At 30.9% G+C, this 18,780-nt stretch overlaps 3 protein-coding genes across 10 annotated transcripts; 1 reads left to right on the top strand and 2 right to left on the bottom strand.

The window, feature by feature from the left end:
* Positions 1-15: 15 nt before the first annotated feature.
* Positions 16-3,154, bottom strand: LOC124423042 (abasic site processing protein HMCES). Of its 3 annotated transcripts, XM_046960298.1 has the most exons (8): positions 2,984-3,154; positions 1,557-1,633; positions 1,423-1,475; positions 1,250-1,356; positions 834-1,142; positions 653-757; positions 359-513; positions 16-240 (listed from the first exon to the last, which is right to left on the bottom strand). In XM_046960298.1, the coding sequence occupies exons 2-8, from the start codon at positions 1,574-1,576 to the stop codon at positions 84-86; spliced, it is 906 nt and encodes a 301-aa protein (XP_046816254.1). In that variant the 5' UTR covers positions 1,577-1,633; positions 2,984-3,154; the 3' UTR covers positions 16-83. The 3 variants fall into 3 exon arrangements, with proteins under 3 accessions (XP_046816254.1, XP_046816253.1, XP_046816255.1); XM_046960297.1 differs by having other exon boundaries at positions 1,250-1,475; positions 2,984-3,151; XM_046960299.1 differs by lacking the exon at positions 1,557-1,633 and having other exon boundaries at positions 1,250-1,475; positions 2,984-3,151.
* Positions 3,155-3,832: 678 nt separating this feature from the next.
* Positions 3,833-11,656, top strand: LOC124423041. 3 transcript variants are annotated; one of them, XM_046960294.1, is made up of 8 exons: positions 3,833-4,330; positions 4,486-4,623; positions 6,607-7,036; positions 8,429-8,615; positions 9,039-9,242; positions 10,220-10,386; positions 10,465-10,560; positions 10,649-11,656. In XM_046960294.1, the coding sequence occupies exons 3-8, from the start codon at positions 6,911-6,913 to the stop codon at positions 11,012-11,014; spliced, it is 1,146 nt and encodes a 381-aa protein (XP_046816250.1). In that variant the 5' UTR covers positions 3,833-4,330; positions 4,486-4,623; positions 6,607-6,910; the 3' UTR covers positions 11,015-11,656. The 3 variants fall into 3 exon arrangements, with proteins under 3 accessions (XP_046816250.1, XP_046816252.1, XP_046816251.1); XM_046960296.1 differs by lacking the exons at positions 3,833-4,330; positions 4,486-4,623 and adding an exon at positions 6,095-6,113; XM_046960295.1 differs by lacking the exons at positions 3,833-4,330; positions 4,486-4,623 and adding an exon at positions 6,154-6,514.
* On the bottom strand, positions 11,547-18,721 carry LOC124423036 (transmembrane channel-like protein). Of its 4 annotated transcripts, XM_046960280.1 has the most exons (18): positions 18,318-18,721; positions 16,810-16,963; positions 16,530-16,737; positions 15,893-16,133; positions 15,461-15,649; positions 15,141-15,376; positions 14,864-15,055; positions 14,543-14,791; positions 14,399-14,468; positions 14,158-14,338; positions 13,519-14,061; positions 13,328-13,434; positions 12,867-13,162; positions 12,591-12,770; positions 12,391-12,511; positions 12,173-12,296; positions 11,859-12,027; positions 11,547-11,777 (listed from the first exon to the last, which is right to left on the bottom strand). In XM_046960280.1, the coding sequence occupies exons 1-18, from the start codon at positions 18,477-18,479 to the stop codon at positions 11,663-11,665; spliced, it is 3,537 nt and encodes a 1,178-aa protein (XP_046816236.1). In that variant the 5' UTR covers positions 18,480-18,721; the 3' UTR covers positions 11,547-11,662. The 4 variants fall into 4 exon arrangements, with proteins under 4 accessions (XP_046816236.1, XP_046816232.1, XP_046816235.1 ...); XM_046960276.1 differs by having other exon boundaries at positions 11,547-12,027; XM_046960279.1 differs by having other exon boundaries at positions 11,547-12,027; positions 13,328-13,431.
* Between the last annotated feature and the right edge of the window lie 59 nt (positions 18,722-18,780).

Genomic DNA, 18,780 nt, shown 5'->3' with positions numbered 1-18,780 from the left:
AGTTAAATTTCTCAATGAAAGAAAGAATGACATATTTATTATATGAAAATATTGGGACAATTTTAAAAATATTTATTAATGATTTAAGATTTCTTTGTTATTTTTGCAGGTGTCTCATCTTCATTTATCTCCTCTTCAATAGAATTATTGTTCATTATATTGTTTCTCTTGCTAGATTTTCCAGATTCTCTTTTCAACCAGGAAGCCATAAAAATTGCAGAGCTATTCTTTTGTTTCTCCCTTTATATAATACAATTACAGAATCAATACTGTGATATGTTACTTTATCTATTTAAGCATGCATGTTCTGTTATTATATTGTGAAGATAAAATTACATAATGTTATGTATATACATACTTCACTTCTATTTGCTCTCTGCATTTTGCATCTTTATGAGATACGTTGTTCACAAGTGTAGAAACTGTATGCCAACTTAAAACTTTTTCTATTAATTTTTGTTCCTTTAACATTTCTACAGCTTTATATGGTGACACTTCTAAATCCAACCACAGCTAATGATAATAATTGTAATATTTGATTGTTAATAAAATGTATTGAAATATATTTTTACGTTTTAAAAACAAAAAAAAATATATATATATATATAAATTATTAAACGATTTGTTTATTTATATACTCATATAGACGTACTTGACACTGTTCTTCATCTAGAAAAATTGGCATACGATCATGTAACCAAGACAAAACTTGATTTGCATCTTTGGTAAGTACTGAACAGCTATATATAATTTTTCCCTGTAATATAACTATGTTAATTGTAGTTGTTTTCTGATAAATATAAATGAATATTATATAAAATATTCATATGTACCTCAACAGTTTTAAATGTATTAAATATTCCAGCCATTTTTAAAGGTTTATATCCTTTCCACCCAGATTCTAAGGACCATTTATCAGGCCATGTTTTAGGATCATCAACTTTTATATCTGATTCTTGCTTAGCATAGATATAATATGGTTGCTTCGGTGATTTATTCTTACCAACTTTCCATTCGTAGAATCCATCAAAAAGTACGATACATTTGAATCCTTTATGCAATGGTGTAGCATAAAGTTTAGATTCTAAGATTCGATCGAGACGACTGTTATGTGTAGACGCAGTGTGTTTTTTATAATCTCCCTACAAATTAAATTTTCTAAATGAACTCAGAAAAAATATATGAATATATTAAGCTATGTGATTTAATTTTTATTAGTTTTATGGAATATAAATATACTTTGACTAACCTTATGCCAAGGTGGTATCATACCCCATAACATAGGACAAAGAAGCCTTTCCTGGTTGTTTTTCAAATGTGTACCAGCGACAATACAAGGAACAATATCTCTCGGACCTATGTTGCAAGATTGAACATAAACTAATTCACTGCTATCCATCCATGGTACTTTATGATATTCACCTGAAGAATTTTTGTATGCACAAGCACAAGACAGTTTTTCTTTCGACAAAGTACTGAAATAGAAATGTAATTTTTTAATATTTTTTTATGTTATATGAAGTTAACTATAATCAATTAAAAACAAAATTGCGTACCATGCACCTCGACCGCACATTTTACATCTACCTGTTCAAGCGTTTTGCGTCTTGAATATCAACGGTTATATTTTTTTCTATATCGATTTATTTTAATAAAGAATAAGCATTATTTTTTCGTAATTATTTTAAACAAAATTGTTTAAAATAGATATAATTATTTTTTAAATATTTTTTCTTAGAAAAATCAGAAATATTAATTGCAAATATTAACATATAATTTTACAATACATAATAAGATAATATTAAAAAAAAATTGAAAAATATTGTAAACATGAAAAAATTAATTTCCTATTTTATCATTAAAAATTGTTTGAAAATATACATATATAAATCAATCAATACATTTAAAATAAGTAAATACCGCGCGCAAAAAAGCAGCCAATCAGAAAACAGCTGCCATGTTTCTACTACGCGATTCTATTCTACATATATATATATATTGACGTTATATTCAGCGTATTATAAGATAAAGAGTAAGAGTAGAAAGGCTAACGTTAGTTTACATTTATGCGCATGTGTAAAGAATCAATTCTTTTTTAGTAGTTTCATATTTTCCCGCGTAATTTGGCAATAAAAAAAGTATCTATAAAAACGACGCGCGCACACTTGCCATTTAATTAATTTTATTATTATTAAATTAAAATAATGAAAAATTAAATTTCAAGGCTATTTTTGCAGAGACAATTGTAATATATTTTTTAATCATTTACGAATATCTTTATTCATACCGACATGTCTTTTATGTATTAATAATTTAATTCTTTAGTGTATATGTACACGCTTGAATTATAAATGATTTGCCATTGTTCACTTGGAAGTAAACATCATAAACGAGATTTCTCTAGGAAATATCTCAAGGTAATAAAGAGGAGCTCTTTCTCAAAAAGAATTCATTAGCGTCGTAAATTAGTGGATGCAGTTCAACGAATGTTTTGAAAGGTGAAACGAAGCATATACGTTTGAACGTGCATATATACGAGAGAAGGAATGCGCTTGATCTCCCCGCACTTACCATTCTTCTACAATGAGTTGGAAGAATACTCGAATACCAGATAGAAAGTATATGTAAAGTATATACGTTTTTATGTATGTGTAGTATATATAAAAACTATGTTTAAGATTTTCATAGCGTAATGGTTTTCTATATTTATTAGAACGAAACAAGTTATATTTCTATCGTAAAAAATCATTGTAAATTCAATATTATAGATATAAAATTTTTGTCTACTTTTCGTATTTATGTCGTTCCGTTTTCTTTTCTTTATTTTGTTTCAAATATAATATTTATAAATTGTATTTTTTATTTAATATTATTAATATTTTTATTAAGAGATACTAAAATGTTAGAAAAAGTAAAAAAAAATTGTACTAATTAAATTGTAATGAAATAATAAAAAATGTATAATAAATGTAAATATTCTTACATATTAAGAAAGGTCGGCCGAAACGAATGAATTCGTGAAGGTGGGAACTACCTGAATACCCAAATAAATAGTAGTCCTTCAGAGGATAAGGAATTCTTAGCACCGTTCCGTGGAAGCACTTCGGAGAATCCGGTTGAACGACTCGATCATAGGCTTGCCAAGATGAATATAGAAGTTGCCACGTAAAATCGCAGTTGGTAGGCAAAAATGTGAAATACAAAAGTAAAATAAGAAATATATATATATATGTATACATATACATACATATATATATATATATATATATATATATACATACATACATATATACATTCAGACATTACAAGGTAGGATCAATAAAGATGTCCGAAGGACAGTGAAAGTATATTTGGGGTAAGTTTGAAGGCTAGAGAAATTATTTTTGATCGAAAGAAGAAAAAGAATAAAAGGAAAATCATATAGTGATCGAGTCGTTCAAAGTAGATACTATTCAGTTAGCATGACTAAACCTCCTTCTATAATAAAATCCTTTTTCCTATAACGATGGTTTCCTTCATCGGTCCGCATTCTGAATCGTTCAGGTAACGTGAAAGTGAGCAACAGCGGTGCTCATTGTCGAAAAAACGGGGAATCTTTTCTTTCATAAAAATACTTTATGACGAATGATATTCAAGGATTGATATCTATGATACGACAATAATTTCAATAACGTATAGAGTACGATATAATTGTACAGCTACGAGTGCGATAACGGATGAAGATCAAGAAGTTCATATTAGATAATTATAAGAAAGTAAACAAGTATTTCAGGAAGCATCGATTAGCTAAGATAAATAGTGCAAACATTTAACGCGAACAAATTCATCAACGATTCTATTTTATTAAATTTTTCTACTTCTATTTTTCATTGTAAACTGTGTAAAAGATGGAAAAAAATATGATAAGTTAATGTTTTAATCCATATATTTTTCAACGTTAGTTTTCAAGGTCTGATAAGAAGCTATATTTAAGATATATTTTTAATGTTGTAGAAATAATTAAATGTGAAATTGTTTGTATATTTGTAAAAAAGTAGGCTGTAAATTTTAAAGGAAAATGTGCTGTTCTGTGAAAGATATTTAAAAAAAAGAACGTTTTGGAATTTGGAGGATTTGAGATTCGCTGGTTGTCGGTCCAACAGGAGGCTCGACTTTGGAGAACACCTTGGTGGGGCCTGTTGACGCGCTGGTTGGAAAGAAGGCATGCACGAAAGCACGAAGTCGTAAAGGCGAGCGTTCAGTTGTTAATGCGCCTCCGACAGAGTAACTTAGTGAAAATTTATCTTTCATTATTTTCACATGTTTTTTCGAGCTTATTAATTTACGTATCGTACGTATGTTTAATACATAGTGTATTTTGTGTTTCCTTAGTGTATGATTATATTCATCAGAAGAAATAAAGATTAAATAGAATATATATATATATATATATATATATATATATATATATATATATATACATACATATATATATTTTTTTTATAGAAAACATGAAATAACGATCGTAGAAAAGTTCCGAGTGAATTTTCACTCGATTTTCGCATTTGAAAGACAACAACGAGTGAGAGAAGAAAACGAATCGAGGAATTGAAAGAAAAAACAAAAAAAACTTGCCGACACAAGGTAAACATCAATTTTAGAATTATAAATTAACAGCCTTGACGCGAAAGGCACGCGTACTTTGATCATGACGCGAGAATAATATGTAAAAAAAAAGTATAATAATATTGTCCGGAACTTGCGAAAAATCTTTGACATACCGATCGAGCAAATCGACATAGTATGACACCGATCTCTACTTTTATCCGGTTCTTATGATTTCCGTTCGACCGAGCAACGTTAGCTCAAATACGAAGGTAATCTGATTTTAATCATGGGAACTGTATGAGAATAACTCAATATTATACTGACAAAACTGTCCGTGTATATATGTATAGGTGTATGTATGTTCGTACATCTTTAGATTGAGAAGATCAATAAAATTTAATTCTCTTCGTAGATGCACCGTCACGTAGAGTATTTCTATTGTATACTGTCAAATACAAATGTAGAATAACGGATTAGAAATTAACTTTCTAACATCGTATGAAGGAAGTCAAGCATCGTTTTAGTTCGATGTACTAATATCGTTCGTGATGTTCAACCAATGTTATCTACCTTTTAATTATGTTAAATATTTCTCTTACGCTTCCACACGTTGTCTTTGTAAATAATGTTTCAGTGGTTGACTCTGACGTTCGGATGATAAAAACATCGAAAAGAAGACGTAATCAAGCGTTTAATAACATAGAAAAAGTAAAGTGAGCTCGTTTCCTCTATCAAAGCATACTTTTTTTTTTGTTTTTTTTTTGTCGCAATCTATCTATGTACATAGTATGAACGTAACAATTGCGAGCATTTCAATTAAAAGAATCGCGCGTCATTTTTAGTACTTGCCAATTATGTTAGTGCTTATTAGTGTGTCGACCAAGGCTGATAATTTCTCACAATAGAGACAAATTTCATTACTTGCATTGTTAATAGTTTAATTAATTTTTTAAATATACAATATATACAATAAACTTCTATTTCATTATCATAACTATTGACTTTGGGAAGGATTTGCGTAGCGATCATGCTCGCATACATAAATAGAAGCTACCGGTAGATACACCTTTGACTATATGTGTACATTGCTAGCCAGTGATAGAAGCGATCTATTCGAGGAATGAAGTAATGTCATCGCCAAAAGGATGCCAATTAGTACTGTGTATGCTCGTTGAATCAGACTGACGGAAGTGGTCTTACGTAAAAACGCAAATTTTTCCCATCTTACGATGTCCTTTGTACTTCTTTTTCACTGATGTTGGTCAGTGAAAGTGATTGTAGTCAATGATCAACGATAACGATGACGTTCATAAATGTTCAACCGTTCAAATAAAATATATTGTGCGATTCATCTTTTCCTTTTTATGTAAAAAAGATAACATGAGAGACTTTACTTTCACAGTATACAGTAGCTATGTACTTACGTATATATATATATATATATATATATATATATATATATATTCGAGTTAATACCTTCTAGGATTGCGCAAGACGATATGCAACGCAATAACGCACCGTGGCAGGTTAGAGACCCGACACACAATGACGTGACCTACCTACATGTGGCTGGGCTCTTTCGCCTGGAAATAAGTCATTTCTCTATTAAGCATCTCCCTTTTATGTGTCGGTGTTAACTGTCCCGTTCATAGTCGCTACCGAGTCAACGAACCGGCTTGCCTAAATGTTTAATCACTTTCATATGTGTACTAAACGTGTATTAGCATTATTTTCATTCGTTATAACCGAGTTTAACACGTTGATGGTTTATAGGAAAGAGTCACCGATGAGCGACGTTTTAATTCGAAAGTTTCTTTTGCTATATACTGTTAATTAGTATTAATGAAAATGGTTTATTAAGATTTAGTACAAAAAGTATAGGTCATAAATGAATTATATAAGATATTAAACGAATTTCATGATTTATGTATGTTAAATTAATTTAAATATGAAACATGTCTAACAGTCAAAAAAACCTAATCACGTTATCAATAACCAATGATTTGTTTATTTTTTCAGAAATTCACGTGAATATAAAATACTTAGCAGTTGTCTTTCGGATCGGAAAAAAGAATCGACACTAAATATTAAAACAAAAGATCATCTTTTTTTCTCGAAAAAATACAAAAAGAATAATAGTATATAAACAACGATCAAAAGAACGACTGAGAAAGCAGGTGTAGAAGAATGATGAGAAATAAATGAAGGTGGAACACAGGTGCAATCGCAGGTAGTTGTTTTATTCGTATCTATTCGCTCACAGCGTGCTCAGTCGAGCTTGCAGAAGCAACGGAAGTGGGAAAAGGGAGAAGGGACATCCAGGATGTCCGAAGAGTTGCGCACGCAACATTTAGGGACGCTGTCACACGGAGAGTATACTATGCAAACCGAAGAGGAAACTCAGTATGCTCCAAGGAGCCGACCTGTCAGCTTTTATGATAATTTTAAGGTGAGAATCGTATATATATATATATATATATATATATGTATATATATATATATATATATATATATATATATATACAGGATGAGTGTTTTAAATTAAAACACCTAAATGTTTCAAAAACAACACATATTTGAAAAGAAAATTTCTTACAGAAATTGTTTAATTTAGAAGGATAAATATAAGAGCATTATTTATCTCTGATTCCGTGGACGTTTATAAGACCATTTCGAAATTAACTGTATTTTTTTTTAATGAAAATATAACATTTTTCCAAAGATATATTTTAATTAAAAAATAAATAATTTTTGTCTGAAACATTTTTTACCCAACTACTAAATTCTACGATGTCTAACATTGTCTAAACAAAAAAATTAAGGCAAATAGAAGATAGGTCAGGACATGACAGAATGGGACTAGACAGGACAAGAGGGGATAAAACAAGATAGGAAAGAATAGAGAATAAGAACAAGATCGAACAAGAACGAGAAAGATCGAATAGAAATGAATAGAACCGAAAAGGATCCTATAGTATCGAATAGGATTGAATAGAATCAAATAAGATCACGTATGGCTAAGCTATATATAAATAAGATCGAATAGGATGAAATACTATAGAACCCTAAAATTAAATAGGACGATATGAATCAGATCGAATATGATAGAATAGGACCAAATAGGACCGAATTAAATCCAATAGAACCAAAAAGAATGGATCCTATTCGATCCTATTCGACCCTATTCGATCCAATTCGATATTATCTGATCATGTACAATTTTGTTCGATTCTATTCGGTCATTTTCTATTCTGTTCTATCCTGTTTTATATTGTCTTGTCCTTTTCTGTCTCATCCCATCCTCTGCTATTATATTCTGTCCTGTCTCATTGTGTCTCATCTCATCCTGGTCGGTACTTCTTTCTCTTATTCTATATTTTTACTTATCCTAATCTCTTGCCTTAAAAACGTTAAATATCATAGAATGTAAAATCTGGATATAGGAATGTTTTTATATTCGAAAAGTTGTTTGTTTTTTCTGTAAATTAATATACTATAATAACATTTATAATTTTCTTTTCATGAAATTAAAGATGATGTTGTAAAATAATCTTCACCAAGTCGGTATGAGTAATATTGTTATATTTACTCTGCTAAATTTAATAACTCCTTTTAGAAACTTTTTTCTGAAAAATTTGTCATTTTCGAAATTCAAAAAACTCACCTTGTAATATATACAATGATCGACACTCGTGTACATTTTGATTTCATTGTTGCGCGCGCAACAAGTGGATTACGCATTGAAGTCTCTTCGACACGCTCTAAATCGATCTACTACGAAATTTTCATTTAACTTTTCCATCATCGATAATTTTTCATATTTCTTTTATTATTCTTCTAGGACGTACAAGTTATGCCAACATGTGTGACCTCTGCGATGAGTGTTGGTAATTTGAGTCAGGTTCGAGAAAACGATACTACTTCATCGAGCATACCACAAAGTAGTAACAATAATAATAATAATAATAGGGTGAGCAGTGCGATGAGTGCTGGTAACGTTTCCAAGATTCAGATTGTTAGAGTTACAGGTAAGTTATTGTATATGTAATACAATATTTATTAAACAACTTTGTATATGTATATCATGGCCTTTTAAACGACGAAGACGTTATCATTACGCTTTTTCTCTTAAAAACATATTAGATCTAATGTGATCACTCGTCATCTTCTTTACGATCTGGTAAAGTTGTTGGCACACGATAAAATCGGTCATAAGAACGTATGATTCTACGAAAGTTTCATCTCGAAATAGAATGACCGCGAGTAAAATTTGTACGCGAGTTCGTTGGTCTTTAGCGTAAAAGTTAATTTTGAGTTTTCTGTTAATGAAATTGATTCGTTATAAACACAAATTCGAAATTGGTACTACATCTTCTAGACAATGAAACGACTATCAAGTTAAGATTAAACGAATTTTTAAATAACTATTAAGAGTAATAAATTTGACACAGGTGCTCTTTCGATGGGTAATATTGGTAAAACATATCGAACGGATAAAACCGATAAAGAACTTGGGCGAGCTCCTTCGATGGCCAATTGTTTGTCAACCACAGTTCCCGTTAATCTAGCTGCTTCGCAAATAGCAGGTCGACACACACCCACCAGAAATTCCCTCAGGCACAGCAGAATGATCGTGCTGAATCGAAGTGGGCAGAGTGAGTTGGAACTTTCCTATCTTATGTGACTTGCACACGAGACTTCCATTTCAATAAGAAACCTAAGAAAAAACAAGAAACGTGCGAAACAAGTAAATCTTAAACTGTAACGTCATTGATTTAGAAGCCGTGAGACGTAAAACATTTTATTTAACATTTTCTATTTGGCTGTCAAAGCAAAAAAAAAGACAAGTATTATTCTTTAAATTTGTTATATGTATACCTAACTATTGTCCTAAAACGAACAATATCTCTAATGACTGTACAAAAAGCATTTACCGGTGAGCCTTCGATAACGGAAGTGAAGTAGAACGCATAGCGATAATTCCTAGCGATGCAATTACTCCATTATAGCGTGGCCGTTATTTCTTACGTAAGATACGAACTTGTTGTCATTATTTATGCATCGAGGCCATTTGATAATGAAAACTTAGCAGCCACATACATTTCAAACATTACGTTGTAGGAGTGCGTGGAACGTCACTTTCAACTTAATCAAAAGCTAAGCTTTTATTTCTCTGTTTAAAAGGAAGACGGGAAAGGGGGGGGGGGGTAAGTTGGAAAATATTTGAACTTAATAATGTATATAAATTTGTGAAAGATATCTATCATAATGTAAAATACATTTAAAGTTTTAATAAATAGTAAATTGTCAAAATTACGAAACAAATCCGAGTCAAAGGAGTTGATGAATTTATTGATAGTTCGATATCCATGACAAGGACAGCTGGTCGTTTGCGTTAAGATGCCTTGTATGGAGGGATAGTATGATCGTTCCGTTTCACCGACATTTTTAAGAACGCGTTTTATGTGGTTCTTTGCAATGTGAGAAAACGTTTCATGATAATCTTAGGCTTCACAGACGGAACGTTTTAGAAAGCCGTGCGCGCTTGGGAAGATACGTGGGAAGATAACGATTGCAATGTTTCGTGAGAGAACAATCGAAAGTATAAGATCTATTTATTCGTATTTTGTAGGAGCACAAAAATTCTTACCACCATTAGTTTATCATCGACAATTGGCTAGGTGTTTGGCAGCATTACAGACCATTCTTGGGATTGCAATTACTTCATTGTCGTTATGGTTGTTATTGTGGGCTCCAAATTTACCTATAGCTGATAATCCGTATTGGAGTGGAATGCCTGTGAGTGTATTGAATCATAAATAAAATAATAAAACTTTTTTATATATTTTTATGTATCTATTTTCTTTTTTTTTTCAGTTATTACTTTCTGGAAGTTTCGGCGTGTGTTTGCTTTGTTGCTTCAAGAAAGAGTATCCAGGTATGAATCCAGGTTTCTGTTTAACATTGACGAAGGTGAGAAAAATTTGTTAAAAAATTTCAAATTCTGTAGATATAACATACAATACATCTTATTACTGTTATTTCTTTTCTCATTCTGCAGACAATCAGTACTTTACTTGCAATTTCGGCATCTGTGGCGTGTGTCCTGGCATGTATCTCAGCAACCATGCATCTGGCACATCTTATGAGGCTAGAATGTACACCAGCACGTGTCCTCAACGCCACGTGTGTTTGTAGGCCACGAGAACAAACAAATGTTACGGCTAGCGAAGCATCGGTCAAATATATGGATTTGAACTGTCCCGAAGTTGAGAGTATTTTAACAATACTTCTCATCTTTTCTTCAACGTGTAATGCTTTTGGTGCCATCATCGCTGGATGGTATAGTTATCTTCATTGGAGTACTCGACGAAAGAGACCAAAATATGTTCCTGTTAGAACGAGGACATTCGATTCGACCAGGTGATATCCGATTAAATTTCAAACAATTTTTCACCAAAGTATTCGACGAAAAATTGTGACGTAGAGAAAGGGACCAATCTACGTATTTTTTAATCGAGAAGAACTACGAGTAATCAAAATATTCAATGCAAACGATTCAGAAAAGTACAATGGCTATTAACACATTTCTTGAATCATTATCGTTATTGTCATCGACGCACGACGCACATGTGTACATAAAGTACAGTATTTATTTAGAAATTTCTAATACGTTCCATAGTACGTATGGAATATCTTAAGTGCGCGTATGTACGCGAATACAAATTTATTTGTGCTCGTATTTTCGATCGAAAGGAAGTTTCATCGATTAGTTAAATTTATTTACGCGCACGTATTTATTACATCGAAAGAACAGAACGAAAGACTTCTACTCTATACCTCAGCGTATTAGATTTTAATACATACTTCGACACTTGCAAGCGCATAAGCAAACATATTTTACGTATATTTTATAGTTGAAGAAAATTACGTGGGTTATGGGACGAAATAAGTTATTGTCAGTATTAATATTATTTTAATCAAAATTGTGCCCATGTTAATTCAATTTAAGATTGATGATCATATTGATAACTTTATAATAATAGATTACATTCCTTCTTTGTGATCAGTCGGTCTAATTTTTTTCATTTAATGAATGAGAATTACTCTTTCTTGTTTTATCTTCGACCTCATTTATTCGAATCTCTGGTATAATTGCATCCTTGCTCGACGGTGATACTAAAGAATCGCTGAAGATATTTGTTCTATGTTTTAAAATGAAATATATAATACAGAAAATTATGAATGAAATTTGTGATAGGTGATCATACCTGCCAAAATTTCGAATTTCATATATTTTTTGATGTAAATTAAAATCATGTGGCAAAGATTCAGTTTCAGTATCAGTAATTCCAACTTCTTCCAAAGTGATCGAATATTTCCTTTCATGCATTACCACATCGTTTAGTTTTTCAATCGCGATCGCCGTATGAGAATCGTCTAAGTATCAAGAAAAAACTTATGAATTATTTAATTTTAACAGTTCACATATTTTTTTGTTTAGATCCATGCTTAATAATCTAAATAACGTTAAACATTGATGTGATTAAAAAACTATTGGAATTTTTATATTTGTTTGAATTACTTGACGGCAAAACTGGTAAGATTTTTTTCCATCTAGTGATTGACGTATCGATAGCTTCATGTCTTTTTTCCGTAATCTTGAATAATTTACGTCGTTTTTCCGTACGTTCTTGACGTAATTGTATCTAAAAAAATATGTCAATAGATAATTGTAGATCATATATATTATCGTTAGTAATTTAATATTTTTTAATTACTATTTTAACACCGGTTTATAACCTTTAAATCATTATTGACTTCTCTGAGAGATCCCGTAAGTGAAGCCATGTAGTAAATAATTAGTGTCATTAGAACGATTAGAGGTATTACCATGCTAGCTGATGATATATAATCGAGACATCTGAATAATACGTACATAAGCTTTAATATAATTTAAAGTGTCTTATAAATTTGAATTTATGAATGTAGAACGAACTCACGGTTTGATCACTTCAGGTAAACTATCTTTAAGGCTTTTCGTTGCAAACATATAGATTCTTGAGTAGCCAGAAAATGGACCGCAATGCCAGGATGGTTCGACACGAACTATGGCATAACCGACTGGTAGTACGCATAAAAATAACATCATCAATAATAATGCAAAGTAGAAATTATTGGACCTGAAAAAATCAGTTATAATATAGATATAATATTTGATCAAACAGTACTTATGCATTCCATATACTTAAAATTAATTTCATTATTTCATTAATTACCTGGATGCTCGAAAAACTATTTCATGAGGTACATTGCATGTTAATACTGCCCACGAACGTAAATACATAAGAATGCCTAGCTTCAGAAGATTCAACGCTGCCAGACCAGGACTGAAGAACATGCCCATCCAGACCATGCCCTGATTATTCACTAAATGAAGTATATTTTCAGCAATTTTAAAATCCCCATATTGTGGAAATTGTTTTTCAAGATCCCAACACCAACAATTGTTCATACAACGTATGAATACAGCTCGAAAAAAATCCATACCAAGTGTGGAAACAATTGTCATTACCTTGGAAAAGTTATAAGAATGAAAAATTCATAAAATTAAAGAGAGAGAGAGAGAGAGAGAGAGAGAGAGAGAGAGAGAGAAAGGCTGATAAATTAATTGTTTATAATTATTTATGATACAGACATCGAATTAAGGAGACATTAAATGCATTTTTGATGGACCTACCAAATCCATAACAGTCAATTTAGCAAGTTCCTGTCCATACATTGTTTCCCAACATAAACGTCGAAGCTCTTTACGTGTTTTTAAATCTAACCTTTGTACTGGTGCTGCTAGTAAGGACAAACAATACAAAGACACATGATAAGATACCAAATATAACTTTTTTATTTATATAGATATAAACAAATTCGTACCTTCTTGCGTCTCACTGGTGCAAACTCTCTCGTAACACATAACGATATGTTTTATATTTTCTGTAAATGAAATATCAGATCCATTCAGTTCGTTCGAAGCATTTGATATGTTCGTTTCATTGTCATTTCCTTCCATACTGAGTACACTGTACTCTGTCGTAAAATTATTAACTTCCTTCGTCGTGTCGAAACTGAAATTATATACTTCATAAATATTATTATCTTTCAATGTACCAGATATGTCTTTGGTCGAATTACTCTCCGTCGAATTTTCTGTAAAACTTTCAGTATTTCGATAATCTTTGTTAATATACAAATTTGAATTAGTCGGCTGTAATTCCTTGTTATTATTAATTGTACTCAACCAAGTATTATTAATTTCATTGTCTATGAAAGTATTATCGAAGTCGTTATCAATCCGTGAATAATCGCCACTGTTGTAATAATCTTCCGAGTTGGCATTGTAATCTCCGTAATTGAGATTGTGAAAATTATTATCGTTCGATAGAAATTCTTTGATAAATCCTTCGTATTGTATAGAAACTATTTTTTTAAATGTATACATAGAAAATATAAAATTATTTTTTTTATAGGTGAAAAACAGAAGAAAACGTTAATTATTTATATATATTTACATACCAGATTGATCTTGTTTGATTGACCGATCAGTGATATTTGCATAAGCGACACTACCCATTAACGCTAGGCTGAGAGATGCTAAAGTTACAGTTGATTCGGAATTTATCAAATTGCCAACACATTTTACAGGTGTATATTTACAATTTATTTTCGTAGGATTTAATTGAATCAATTTTTCTTTCTGAAAAAGTATAAATAAAAAATATGATCAATTTTGAATATCATGAAATTGATAACGTACCATGTAACTTATTTTATTGAAGAGTGCGAATATTAATGAGTACAAATTCAAAAGATTAAGGAGCATTATCCTGCAAAGAAGAAAATCAATTTTAATTTAAAAACATTTTTAATTTTATGATAATTATAATTTTTATTTATTTACCTTGCCAATTGCCTTCGAAGTTGCTTCCTAGGATGATAACTTTCGAGAAGACCAAGAACTTCAAAAATAATTGGAAAAACGTAAGAAATGAGAGACATCACCAATGTGATCTCATTTTGACGCCATAAATTTTTATCAGCTTCTTCATCTGTACTTCGTGCTACTACTTCAACTACAATATAAGCTGACAGTGCTAATAAAAAAAGGACCGATATATGGACAAAGCTTCTCATCAATATAATTTTCCAACTGTAAAATGAAATTAGAAACAAGAATGATCCAATTTGTAAGACGTTTGAGTATAAATTTAAATTTGCTCACTTTCTTTTATCCTTTTCTTTTTCAGCTTCTTCTAAAAGAGCCTCTTTAAAACTAAGAACTATACTTGCAACACGATTATGAGCAGTCTCGGGATTACCAATCATGAAGTCCCAACCGGTAAAAAGTTTCCATGAGAAAGCACATTCATCTTCTTTTTCCGTGAGTTTACTTTGCCGAGAATTTTTAGCCATTCTGAAGAAATAATTCATTGATATAAGTCCGAACAATTAAAATAGATAAATTATCGGTAATGATGATATCTAATTATTGTTAATACTTTCGTAATATCACAACGAAGCTGTAAGTATAGACGACAAGATTAGTAACGAAGTAAGCAAGTGGTAGTCTATAGCCTTTCTTCGAATCATGATTAGTATACCAGCCATAAAAAAATGGAGAATATCTAAGGATACCCTCGAACTTCCATAATGTCGTTAAATGACTAGATTTTATTCTTTCTTCCTTTGGTATTATTTTTCTCTCACCAGCGAACTTTACGTCAGCTATGAACATCTAATAAATCAATGAGTACATTAGAGTAAAAAATAATTTAATCACAAACAGACGATTTTTTATCTAGATAAATTGTTGATTTACCTCAGGTACTACTACAAATGCTGTAAGCAAAATAGTAATCACAAAATTGATCCAAAAGAGCCATCTTAGAAATGTAAAATACGACGCCACAGCTGAACCAAAGTGTGATTCTATTTCTTTAATACGAAGTTCCCAAGGTATAAGCCAAGTCTTAAGATTGATCAGTTCACGTCGAAAATATTGCCATTTCTGTGATAGGATTAACATTTAAAGAGTATTATAGGTAAAATTTCCGCAATAAGATAAAAAATATCGGAATGGTATTATAGTAAAAATGAATTTTTATCATTTTCATCTATTATTAAATAATAACAAAAACTTTTAATTGAATTTCTTTATCATATTAATTTATAAAATAAAAAATAGAATACTGCAATGAAATTTCATTCATGAAAAAGTCATTTTTATGTAATCATAACGTATTTTTATAACCTTTGTGATTAGAAGAGAAATACGAGCAATGACGTCCTTCGTGTTGCGATTTTGAGCGAGTCTTTCTTGCAGAACACCTTCATGTTTTCTAACGTATAATTTTGCCTGTCGAACTAATTTCATCTTTTTACGTAGAGGCCATGGTTCTTCCTTCACACCACTCAAAACTTCTTTATGTAATTTTAGCTTTTCAAAGACTTGTTCTTGCGTGCCACTATCTTCGATCGAGATAGCTGTGCTACTTCGCAAAATAGTTAAACAAAATAACTCGTCTTACAATGACTGACAAGAGTGTATGTTCTTTGAAAGAGAGTAATAATTTTTTATTCTAACAAACAAAGCGTTTAGAAATTGTAACTATATCCGACACATACAGATTTTTATAAAAAAAATATAATTTATTAAAAATTCTAAATACATAATTAAATTATATAAGTAAAACATAGTATGTTTATATATATAATAAAAACCAATATATATATGTATATATATATATATGTACATATATATGATATATTTAATTCCGAGATATTTTATTAATTAAAAAATGTATTATTCACTTTCAAAGATCATATTATTCATGACTTATTTTGTCATCTTCCAATGAATATCAAAATACAATTATGAGATTACTAACTCGATAGAGCTATTCGTGTATGCTGAAGATTGCCGTCGAACTGTATTGACCTCTTCACCTTCGGTAGTAAAGGTTGAAGACGTTCGTCGTTTGCGTCTACTTTGTCGTCGTGAAGAATTACGTCGTAGAATGATGGCTGATGCTGATACTGAATAATCTTCGTCACGTTCCTCGCATTCTTCGTGTTCTTCATGTTTCCCTTGCTCGTCTGAAGGAAAGACGAGATGAGCTGATTTTCATTGACAAATGTGATAAATACTTCGAAAAAGTTTGTACAGACCAACATGTGATTTATTCTGCATTTCCAATTGACTCATCATCCTTTGTTTTTCTTGTTGTTCACTCATAACACTGTCCTTTCTCTTGTTGTCTTTTATTTTAATAAATTTAACGTAAGGTCTGCCAAGCGAAGAAAACGACAAAGTGGGTTCCACCTAAACACAACGTGAAATACGAAACAATTTTTATCATATGATTCCGCACTATAAATTCTTCCTAGTCATGCCAACTGCCGATTTTCCATCCTTGCTATCTCATGATAATTCGTCGTGTACAAGTTAGCCCTATTATTTTGCTTTTTGAATTAAGGATTTGGATGAGATAACGTTATGTGATTACGTGTGAAATCTTTCTTAACAACTTGATGCTCTATCAGAACACGAACATTAATTAATACGATGAAACGATACCGTCAATATTAGGTCACTACGATTACACCTAAGAAATTTGATATCATCTATTATAACGTATCGCAAGGGTTGTCCTAACTGCATCGATGGATCGAAGCTAACTGACAACATACTGATAGTGGACAACGCTTCCTTGCAAACCCCTCTAACCGCACCTATTTTAAGGCTGACACCTTCCATTCGATATCGGTTTATCTTTTGTTCTTCATATCAGATGAATCTTTACTTTGATGAACTGTTCTATCTTCCTCCCCCAACAAAAATAGAGTCTAGCACTTAGATTTAATCTTAGTCCATTAAAATCTTTAATAACACAAATTTTACACAATTCGGATTTTTGTTTTTACTAATTACAGCATTATTATATGAATATTCATTATCTAAAACCTTTTTTTTGTAGAATATTTTTTTTCTGATAAATGATTAATATAAAATTGATAATGTAGAATTTAATAATTCCAAAAAATTTATATGCCCAGTAACTCGATAAGATGTAGGAAATGTGCAAGTTTAATAAGAAAAACGAAAAGAGTTAGGCTTTACAATAATTTATCGTAAAGTTATAAATGAGAGAAAGTGACACAATAAACGATCGTGACGATGCCGCACCCTTTGAACCATTCATTCTTCGTGCAGGCTCCACCCTTTTGTTCGAAGATAATCGCCTTTTTCTATAACATACTCTCTACACGCGATTTTTAGATACCCAAAAGAATCAGCTACATTAAATAGGATGATAACATTGTTTTCTTATTAATGTTCATAAGGAGGATTCGTTTTTGGAGATTGGAAAAAAAAAGAAAAACAAAAAAATATATGTAAATGTTTCTTTTGACGTAATTATGAGAAGATACACGAATCGTAATTTTCTAGTAATCACCATGAATATCACTTTTTATTTTATTTTTTTATAGAATTAGAGATAGTGCGACGAGATATTCTGAAAAACATTAAGTTTATACCCTAAGGATTTATCGAACACCATATTCGACATTCTTTGTTTCTCTCACGCGATTCCACACCTATTTTACTTAATTACGTTCAGTGGAAATCGAAAGCTTCGACATCTACATTCAAGGACGATAGAAATTTGGAGTACCTGTCGTAATGTCAATCGAGATTTCGTAGAGAGTAGAGAGATGTTCGTGAGAGATGTCCTGCTTATCATCCTTAATATACTGAGTAATCTTCTTTTTTCCATATTGTAGATTTCGTAAGAGGTTCGAGAAGTATCAACAGAATATTGTTCTCTTGGTAGCATATTCCTTGTCTTTCTTATTTTATAATTTATATTACTTCTTACAGTTAATTTTCACACATAGAGAGTCGAGTTAATTTTGTTTCTAACGATATAATTTATTACACTTTTTTCTTTAAAAATGATTACTATTACAACTATTCAATGGATTTGAGATGTACCGTTCTTACCAAGATTTACCAAAGTACTGTTTGGTAAGACTGGAATACACGATATTTCTACTAATGAATACTAACGACTTTATTAACTCATGGGTGTTAAAAGACATCAGTACGCATCCAGTAACACGAACAAATGATTATAA

The sequence above is a fragment of the Vespa crabro genome, chromosome 3 (genome assembly GCF_910589235.1).
Source record: "Vespa crabro chromosome 3, iyVesCrab1.2, whole genome shotgun sequence".
Taxonomy (NCBI): Eukaryota; Metazoa; Arthropoda; class Insecta; order Hymenoptera; family Vespidae; genus Vespa; species Vespa crabro.
This window is presented reverse-complemented; position numbering and strand designations above follow the sequence as displayed.